Source organism: Procambarus clarkii, chromosome 4, assembly GCF_040958095.1.
Source record: "Procambarus clarkii isolate CNS0578487 chromosome 4, FALCON_Pclarkii_2.0, whole genome shotgun sequence".
In the NCBI taxonomy this organism is placed as follows: Eukaryota; Metazoa; Arthropoda; class Malacostraca; order Decapoda; family Cambaridae; genus Procambarus; species Procambarus clarkii.
This window is the reverse complement of record NC_091153.1, coordinates 22,294,484-22,304,131: the sequence shown is the minus strand read 5'-3', so window position 1 is coordinate 22,304,131 and position 9,648 is coordinate 22,294,484. Positions and strand designations below refer to the sequence as shown.

At 47.7% G+C, this 9,648-nt stretch overlaps 1 protein-coding gene across 1 annotated transcript; it reads right to left on the bottom strand.

Annotated features, from left to right (window-relative positions):
- Window positions 1-4,079: 4,079 nt before the first annotated feature.
- Window positions 4,080-6,967, bottom strand: LOC138370773 (collagen alpha-2(IV) chain-like). Its single transcript, XM_069335376.1, has 3 exons — window positions 6,878-6,967; window positions 5,403-6,187; window positions 4,080-5,229 (listed from the first exon to the last, which is right to left on the bottom strand). Exons 1-3 carry the CDS (start codon window positions 6,965-6,967, stop codon window positions 4,080-4,082), a joined length of 2,025 nt encoding a protein of 674 aa, XP_069191477.1.
- Window positions 6,968-9,648: the final 2,681 nt, after the last annotated feature.

Genomic DNA, 9,648 nt, shown 5'->3' with positions numbered 1-9,648 from the left:
GTCTACAGTACCCTTCTGTCTTCACTACCCTTCTGTCTACAGTACCCTTCTGTCTTAACTACCCTTCTGTCTACAGTACCCTTCTGTCTTCACTACCGTTCTGTCTACAGTACCCTTCTGTCTTAACTACCCTTCTGTCTACAGTACCCTTCTGTCTTCACTACCCTTCTGTCTACAGTACCCTTCTGTCTACAGTACCCTTCTGTCTTCAGTACCCTTCTGTCTTCACTACCCTTCTGTCTTCACTACCCTTCTGTCTTCACTACCCTTCTGTCTTTACTACCCTTCTGTCTACAGTACCTTCGGTCTTTAGTACCTTCTGTCTACAGTACCTTCGGTCTTTAGTACCTTCTGTCTACAGTACCCTTCTGTCTTCACTACCCTTCTGTCTACAGTACCCTTCTGTCTTAACTACCCTTCTGTCTACAGTACCCTTCTGTCTTCACTACCCTTCTGTCTACAGTACCCTTCTGTCTTAACTACCCTTCTGTCTACAGTACCCTTCTGTCTTCACTACCCTTCTGTCTACAGTACCCTTCTGTCTTCACTACCGTTCTGTCTTCAGCACCCTTCTGTCTTTAGTACCCTTCTGTCTTTGATACCCTTCTGTCTTTAGTACCCTTCTGTCTTTAGTACCCTTCTGTCTTTAGTACCCTTCTGTCTTTAGTACCCTTCTGTCTTTAGTACCCTTCTGTCTTCAGTACCCTTCTGTCTTCAGTACCCTTCTGTCTACAGTACCCTTCTGTCTTCAGTATCCTTCTGTCTTTAGTACCCTTCTGTCTTTAGTACCCTTCTGTCTTTAGTACCCTTCTGTCTTCACTACCCTTCTGTCTACAGTACCCTTCTGTCTTCACTATCCTTCTGTCTTCAGTACCCTTCTGTCTTCAGTACCCTTCTGTCTTTAGTACCCTTCTGTCTTTAGTACCCTTCTGTCTTTAGTACCCTTCTGTCTTTAGTACCCTTCTGTCTTTAGTACCCTTCTGTCTTTAGTACCCTTCTGTCTTCAGTACCCTTCTGTCTTCACTACCCTTCTGTCTTCACTACCCTTCTGTCTTCACTACCCTTCTGTCTACAGTACCCTTCTGTCTTCAGTACCCTTCTGTCTTTAGTACCCTTCTGTCTTTAGTACCCTTCTGTCTTCAGTACCCTTCTGTCTACAGTACCCTTCTGTCTTCAGTACCCTTCTGTCTTTAGTACTCTTCTGTCTTTAGTACCCTTCTGTCGTCAGTACCCTTCTGTCTTCAGTACCGTTCTGTCTTCAGTACCCTTCTGTCTACAGTACCCTTCTGTCTTTAGTACCCATCTGTCTTCAGTACCCTTCTGTCTACAGTACCCTTCTGTCTACAGTACCCTTCTGTCTTCAGTACCCTTCTGTCTTCAGTACCCTTCTGTCTACAGTACCCTTCTGTCTTCAGTACCCTTCTGTCTTCAGTACCCTTCTGTCTTTAGTACCCTTCTGTCTTTAGTACCCTTCTGTCTTCAGTACCCTTCTGTCTACAGTACCCTTCTGTCTTCAGTACCCTTCTGTCTTTAGTACCCTTCTGTCTTTAGTACCCTTCTGTCTTCAGTACCCTTCTGTCTACAGTACCCATCTGTCTTCAGTACCCTTCTGTCTACAGTACCCTTCTGTCTACAGTACCCTTCTGTCTTCAGTACCCTTCTGTCTTCAGTACCCTTCTGTCTACAGTACCCTTCTGTCTTTAGTACCTTCTGTCTTTAGTACCCTTCTGCCTTCAGTACCTTCTGTCTTCAGTACCCTTCTGTCTACAGTACCCTTCTGTCTTCAGTACCCTTCTGTCTTCAGTACCCTTCTGTCTTTAGTACCCTTCTGTCTTTAGTACCCATCTGTCTTCAGTACCCTTCTGTCTTTAGTACCCTTCTGTCTTCAGTACCCTTCTGTCTTCAGTACCCTTCTGTCTACAGTACCCTTCTGTCTTTAGTACCCTTCTGTCTTTAGTACCCATCTGTCTTCAGTACCCTTCTGTCTTCAGTACCCTTCTGTCTTTAGTACCCTTCTGTCTTTAGTACCCATCTGTCTTCAGTACCCTTCTGTCTTCAGTACCCTTCTGTCTTTAGTACCCTTCTGTCTTTAGTACCCTTCTGTCTTTAGTACCCATCTGTCTTCAGTACCCTTCTGTCTTTAGTACCCTTCTGTCTTCAGTACCCTTCTGTCTTCAGTACCCTTCTGTCTACAGTACCCTTCTGTCTTTAGTACCCTTCTGTCTTCAGTACCCTTCTGTCTACAGTACCCTTCTGTTTACAGTACCCTTCTGTCTTCAGTACCCTTCTGTCTTTAGTACCCTTCTGTCTTCAGTACCCTTCTGTCTTCAGTACCCTTCTGTCTTCAGTACCCTTCTGTCTACAGTACCCCTCTGTCTACAGTACCCTTCTGTCTACAGTACCCTTCTGTCTTCAGTACCCTTCTGTCTTCAGTACCCTTCTGTCTTCAGTACCCTTCTGTCTTCAGTACCCTTCTGTCTACAGTACCCCTCTGTCTTCAGTACCCTTCTGTCTTCAGTACCCTTCTGTCTTCAGTACCCTTCTGTCTTCAGTACCCTTCTGTCTACAGTACCCTTCTGTCTACAGTACCCTTCTGTCTTTAGTACCCTTCTGTCTTCAGTACCCTTCTGTCTACAGTACCCTTCTGTCTACAGTACCCTTCTGTCTTTAGTACCCTTCTGTCTTCAGTACCCTTCTGTCTTCAGTACCCTTCTGTCTTCAGTACCCTTCTGTCTACAGTACCCTTCTGTCTACAGTACCCTTCTGTCTTCAGTACCCTTCTGTCTTCAGTACCCTTCTGTCTTCAGTACCCTTCTGTCTTCAGTACCCTTCTGTCTACAGTACCCTTCTGTCTACAGTACCCTTCTGTCTTCAGTACCCTTCTGTCTTCACTACCCTTCTGTCTTCAGTACCCTTCTGTCTACAGTACCCTTCTGTCTTCACTACCCTTCTGTCTACAGTACCCTTCTGTCTTAACTACCCTTCTGTCTACAGTACCCTTCTGTATTCACTACCCTTCTGTCTTCAGTACCTTCGGTCTTTAGTACCTTTTGTCTACAGTACCCTTCTGTCTACAGTACCCTTCTGTCTTCACTACCCTTCTGTCTACAGTACCCTTCTGTCTTAACTACCCTTCTGTCTACAGTACCCTTCTGTCTTCACTACCCTTCTGTCTTCAGTACCCTTCTGTCTTCAGTACCCTTCTGTCTTCAGTACCCTTTCTGTCTTCACTACCCTTCTGTCTACAGTACCCTTCTGTCTTCACTACCCTTCTGTCTTTAGTACCCTTCTGTCTTCAGTACCCTTCTGTCTTCACTACCCTTCTGTCTTCAGTACCCTTCTGTCTTCAGTACCCTTCTGTCTTCACTACCCTTCTGTCTTCAGTACCCTTCTGTCTTCACTACCCTTCTGTCTTCAGTACCCTTCTGTCTTCACTACCCTTCTGTCTACAGTACCCTTCTGTCTTTAGTACCCTTCTGTCTTCAGTACACTTCTGTCTTCACTACCCTTCTGTCTTCAGTACCCTTCTGTCTTCAGTACCCTTCTGTCTTCACTACCCTTCTGTCTTCAGTACCCTTCTGTCTTCAGTACCCTTCTGTCTTCACTACCCTTCTGTCTTCAGTACCCTTCTGTCTTCAGTACCCTTCTGTCTTCACTACCCTTCTGTCTTCACTACCCTTCTGTCTTCAGTACCCTTCTGTCTTCACTACCCTTCTGTCTTCAGTACCCTTCTGTCTTCAGTACTTTTCTACCGAGACGAATGTTGCTTTAATTCCGAACGAGAAGGATGTTACAATGACCTACTTCATCCCCCATTTATTAAAATAGGTCACCTGTTATCCTCTTCTTCCTGGTGAAGAAGATATCAGCTACGTATATAACGCCAGGTAGTCTCCAATTATCATAAGCAAGTGTGTTTTGATGGCGGCTTGACTCACAAGACAAGTATTACCAAAGTTATTAATCAAGCATATCGGATACCGAGAGTGTAGTGATGTAGAGATATTTATATCATTTTATGACCTCCAAAAGAGTACGTTTACACTTACAAGGGACTGGTACCCACCAAGTTGTCTCCTTCACTCCACACACCTCACACCAGGGCTGTGAGGTAGCGGCGTGGGGTAGCCCTCATCCCTCACACCAGGGCTGTGAGGTAGCAGCGTGGGGTAGCCCTCATTCCTCACACCAGGGTTGTGAGGTAGCAGCGTGGGGTAGCCCTCATCCCTCATACCAGGGCTGTGAGGTAGCAGCGTGGGGTAGCCCTCATCACTCACACCAGGGCTGTGAGGTAGCAGCGTGGGGTAGCCCTCATCCCTCACACCAAGGCTGTGAGATAGCAGCGTGGGGTAGCCCTCATTCCTCACACCAGGGCTGTGAGATAGCAGCGTTGGGTAGCCCTCATTCCTCACACCAGGGCTGTGAGATAGCAGCGTTGGGTAGCCCTCATTCCTCACATCAGGGCTGTGAGGTAGCAGCGTGGGGTAGCCCTCATTCCTCACACCAGGGCTGTGAGATAGCAGCGTTGGGTAGCCCTCATTCCTCACATCAGGGCTGTGAGGTAGCAGCGTGGGGTAGCCCTCATTCCTCACACCAGGGCTGTGAGGTAGCAGCGTGGGGTAGCCCTCATCCCTCACACCAGGGTTGTGAGATAGCAGCGTGGGGTAGCCCTCATCCCTCACACCAGGGCTGTGAGGTAGCAGCGTGGGGTAGCCCTCATCCCTCACACCAGAGCTGTGAGATAGCAGCGTGGGGTAGCCCTCATTCCTCACACCAGGGCTGTGAGGTAGCAGCGTGGGGTAGCCCTCATCCCTCACACCAGAGCTGTGAGGTAGCGGCGTGGGGTAGCCCTCATTCCTCACACCAGGGCTGTGAGATAGCAGCGTGGGGTAGCCCTCATTCCTCACACCAGGGCTGTGAGGTAGCAGCGTGGGGTAGCCCTCATTCCTCACACCAGGGCTGTGAGGAAGCAGCGTGGGGTAGCCCTCATTACTCACACCAGGGCTGTGAGGAAGCAGCGTGGGGTAGCCCTCATCCCTCACACCAGGGCTGTGAGGAAGCAGCGTGGGGTAACCCTCATCCCTCACACCAGGGCTGTGAGATAGCAGCGTGGGGTAGCCCTCATTCCTCACACCAAGGCTGTGAGGAAGCAGCGTGGGGTAGCCCTCATCCCTCACACCAGGGCTGTGAGGTAGCAGCGTGGGGTAGCCCTCATTCCTCACACCAGGGCTGTGAGGTAGCGGCGTGGGTTAGCCCTCATTCCTCACACCAGGGCTGTGAGGAAGCAGCGTGGGGTAGCCCTCATTCCTCACACCAGAGCTGTGAGGTAGCGGCGTGGGGTAGCCCTCATTCCTCACACCAGGGCTGTGAGATAGCAGCGTGGGGTAGCCCTCATTCCTCACACAGGGCTGTGAGGAAGCAGCGTGGGGTAGCCCTCATCCCTCACACCAGGGCTGTGAGGTAGCAGCGTGGGGTAGCCCTCATCCCTCACACCAGGGCTGTGAGATAGCAGCGTGGGGTAGCCCTCATTCCTCACACCAGGGCTGTGAGGAAGCAGCGTGGGGTAGCCCTCATTCCTCACACCAGAGCTGTGAGGTAGCGGCGTGGGGTAGCCCTCATTCCTCACACCAGGGCTGTGAGATAGCAGCGTGGGGTAGCCCTCATTCCTCACACCAGGGCTGTGAGGAAGCAGCGTGGGGTAGCCCTCATCCCTCACACCAGGGCTGTGAGGTAGCAGCGTGGGGTAGCCCTCATCCTTCACACCAGGGCTGTGAGGTAGCAGCGTGGGGTAGCCCTCATCCATCACACCAGAGCTGTGAGGTAGCGGCGTGGGGTAGCCCTCATTCCTCACACCAGGGCTGTGAGATAGCAGCGTGGGGTAGCCCTCATTCCTCACACCAGGGTTGTGAGATAGCAGCGTGGGGTAGCCCTCATCCCTCACACCAGGGCTGTGAGGAAGCAGCATTGGGTAGCCCTTATTCCTAACACCAGGGCTGTGAGGAAGCAGCATTGGGTAGCCCTCATCCCTCACACCTGGGCTGTGAGGAAGCAGCGTGGGGTAGCCCTCATCCCTCACACCTGGGCTGTGAGGATGCAGCGTGGGGTAGCCCCCATCCCTCACACCTGGGCTGTGAGGAAGCTCTCCCAAGGTAGTGAGGGTTTTCTTCAAGCCCTTTGTCTTACTCTCCTACAATTTGAAGACACCGACTAAGGCCCGGTAAACGATCATGTCGAAATATGACGAATATGAATACGAGTCCCGTGACGTTCTGGCAAGGGAGAATATCTTCCTAATATGGAAATAAGATGAAATCAGTGACATTAAAAAAAATAACTTGTCATTTTAATACAAACGCATCAGGTGGTATTTCCACGGAAAATTAAATAATGTGACTTTTTTCAGTTTAAAAAGGAAAATTATCGGTGTCAATAATAGTATGTGAACGATGCAATATGGAAAATAGTATTTGAACGATAAAAATTCTATCATCAAAAACAAGAAAATATATCGACATTTTTATAGTGATTGTGAATAATTATCTATAATAAACATGGACTACCACAACCCGTCCTTCTGTGTGGTAATGTTCACTTTATACAACCACAAAAATAGCTAAAACACAAAGTTAACTATTCCTAGGCTTAGTTATGTCTATTAATATAGTACATATATGTACTATATTAAAGAAAAAGAGTCGTACTGTCCCGTTTTCTGTTTTAGGTCGTCTGGTAGGTTAGGATAAGGGCACTTCAATTTGACCGTTTTCATGACGTTGAGAAACCTTAGGAGGATGGTCTGACCTGACCTGCCCAGGATTGGCGCCGTGGAGGGGGGGGGACCTGCTGCATGGGTAACAGCTTCTCCGTATCAACCTACCCTGGCTTTGAGCCCTGGAGAGACCACTCCAGACCGACAACCAGAGCGCGACTCCACAGTCTCCTGAGACTGATGGATGCCCACTACCATTACACTTCAGGTCAGCCCAATCTTCCTAAGGTTTCTCACTGTTACAAAAATAGAAACATTGAAGTGCCCTTATCCTAACCTACCAGAGGACCCAAAACAGAAAACGGGACAGTACGTCACTTTCGCCAGCCACTTCCATTTTCTAGTACGGCAACTTTTGCCCCTTTTGTAACGCATACGAGCGAAATGCGACGTTCTTTGTAAGAGGACAGATTCCTCAGGTAGCGTGTATGTATTAAGCCTAGGATGGTTAGGTTAGGTTTCATTAGTTACCTAAATACAAAACCTTTTCTGGTTAGTCCATATTCAATAGTGCCAAATTCTACTTTCTAAGTGACTATTACGTCAATATATGCACGATGGTCCTCATCAATACTATAAGTACTGTCTAAACAGGAAGCTGGGTTGCATCTCAAGAACTGCTGAACAGTTAAAGATTCCAGGCGCTTGAGTTTCAAGACATAAAACTCCCCAAGACAAATTCACTTAATAAAGCTATTCTTCTAAACACACCAGAGCGCGCTCCACCTTCTTCCTTCCCAAATGGCCAATATTTTCCCCGCCACGACAAATGGAACATTACCCATTCGTCGGCCACGTCCTCGCCGTGAATATAGAAACATTACGATTGTCGAACCGCCAAGATATAGGACCTCTCCCATGTCTGCTTTATCAGTGGTGTGACGGAGGGCCCAGGGTCCCGCACGCACGCGCGCACGCACACACACTGGCACGTACGCACGCTCGCACGTATACACACACACACACACACACACAGGGGCCTCGTAGCCTGGTGGATAGCGCGCAGGATTCGTAATTCTGTGGCGCGGGTTCGATTCCCGCACGAGGCAGAAACAAATGGGCAAAGTTTCTTTCACCCTGAATGCCCCTGTTACCTAGCAGTAAATAGGTACCTGGGAGTTAGTCCGCTGTCACGGGCTGCTTCCTGGGGTGTGTGTGTGTGTGTGGTGTGGGGAAAAAAAATAGTAGTTAGTAAACAGTTGATTGACAGTTGAGAGGCGGGCCGAAAGAGCAAAGCTCAACCCCCGTAAAAACACAACTAGTAAACACACACACACACACACACACGAACGCACACATACACACGCACACGAACTCACGCAAGCACGCAGATGCTACCTGCTGCCCTCTAACTTGGCATCATCCACACTTGCACTTATGTACACATGAACACGTTGGCCAAGTACACAGACGAATACATTGGGCACACACACACACACACACAGGGGATCTGGTAGCTGAGTGGACAGCGCGCAGGACTCGTAAGTCTGTGGCCCAGGCTCGATTCCCGGTCCAGGCAGAATCAAATGGGCAAAGTTTCTTTCACCCTGATGCACCTGTTATCTAGCAGTAAATAGGTACCTAGGAGTTAGACAGCTGTTACGGAGCTGCTTACTCTGTAATTACCTAAGTGTAGTTACAGGATGAGAGCTACGCTCGTGGTGTCCCGTCTTCCCAGCACTCTTTGTCATATAACGCTTTGAAACACCTGACGGTCTTGGCCTCCACCACCTTCTCACCTAACTTGTTCCAACCGTCTACCACCCTGTTTGCGAATGTGAATTTTCTTATAATTCTTCCGCATCTGTGTTTAGCTAGTTTAAATCTATGACCTCTTGTTCTTAAAGTTCCAGGTCTCAGGAAATCTTCCCTATCGATTTTATCAATTCCTGTTACTATTTTGTATGTAGTGATCATATCACTCTTTTTCTTCTGTCTTCTAGTTTTGGCATATTTAATGCCTCTAAACTCTCCTCGTAGCTCTTGCCCTTCAGTTCTGGGAGCCACTTAGTAGCATGTCTTTGCACCTTTTCCAGTTTGTTGATGTGCTTCTTAAGATATGGGCACCACACAACCGCTGCATATTCTAGCTTTGGCCTAACAAAAGTAGTAAACAATTTCTTTAGTATATCACCATCCATGTATTTAAAAGCAATTCTGAAGTTAGAAATAGGCTCCTCACACAATATTCTTTATGTGGTCCTCAGGTGATAGTTTTCTATCTAGAACCACCCCTAGATCTCTTTCTTTATCAGAATTCTTTAAAGATTTCTCACATAATCTATAGGTTGTGTGGGGTCTATGTTCTCCTATTCCACATTCCATAACATGGCATTTATTAACATTAAATTCCATTTGCCAAGTGGTGCTCCATGTACTTATTTTGTCCAGGTCATCTTGAAGGGCATGACAATCATCTAAGTTTCTTATCCTTCCTACTATCTTAGCATCATCAGCAAACATGTTCATATAATTTTGTATAGAAACTGGTAGATCATTTATGTAGACAATAAACATCATTGGTGCAAGAACTGAACCCTATGGTACTCCACTTGTGACATTTCTCCAGTCCGATACATTGCCTCTGATCACTGCCCTCATTTTTCTATCAGTCAGAAAAATTTTCATCCATGTTAGAAGCTTACCTGTCACCCCTCCAATATTTTCCAGTTTCCAGAACAACCTCCTATGTGGAACTCTGTCGAAAGTCTTTTTTAGGTCCAGATACATGCAGTCAACCCAACCATCTCTTTCCTGTAATATCTCTGTTGCTCGATCATAGAAACTGAGTAAATTCGATACACAGGATCTTCCAGATCGGAAACCATACTGTCTGTCTGATATTATATCATTTCTCTCCAGGTGTTCTACCCATTTAG

Coding starts and splice junctions, on each gene's coding strand:
- LOC138370773 (XM_069335376.1), bottom strand. CDS start 6,967: ATGGTAGTGGGCATCCATCAGTCTCAGGAGACTGTGGAGTCGCGCTCT. Junction 6,188..6,877: donor CTCCAGGGCTCAAAGCCAGG/GTAGGTTGATAC, acceptor TTCAAATTGTAG/GAGAGTAAGACAAAGGGCTT. Junction 5,230..5,402: donor CTGCTTCCTCACAGCCCTGT/GTGAGGAATGAG, acceptor GCTACCTCACAG/CCCTGGTGTGAGGAATGAGG.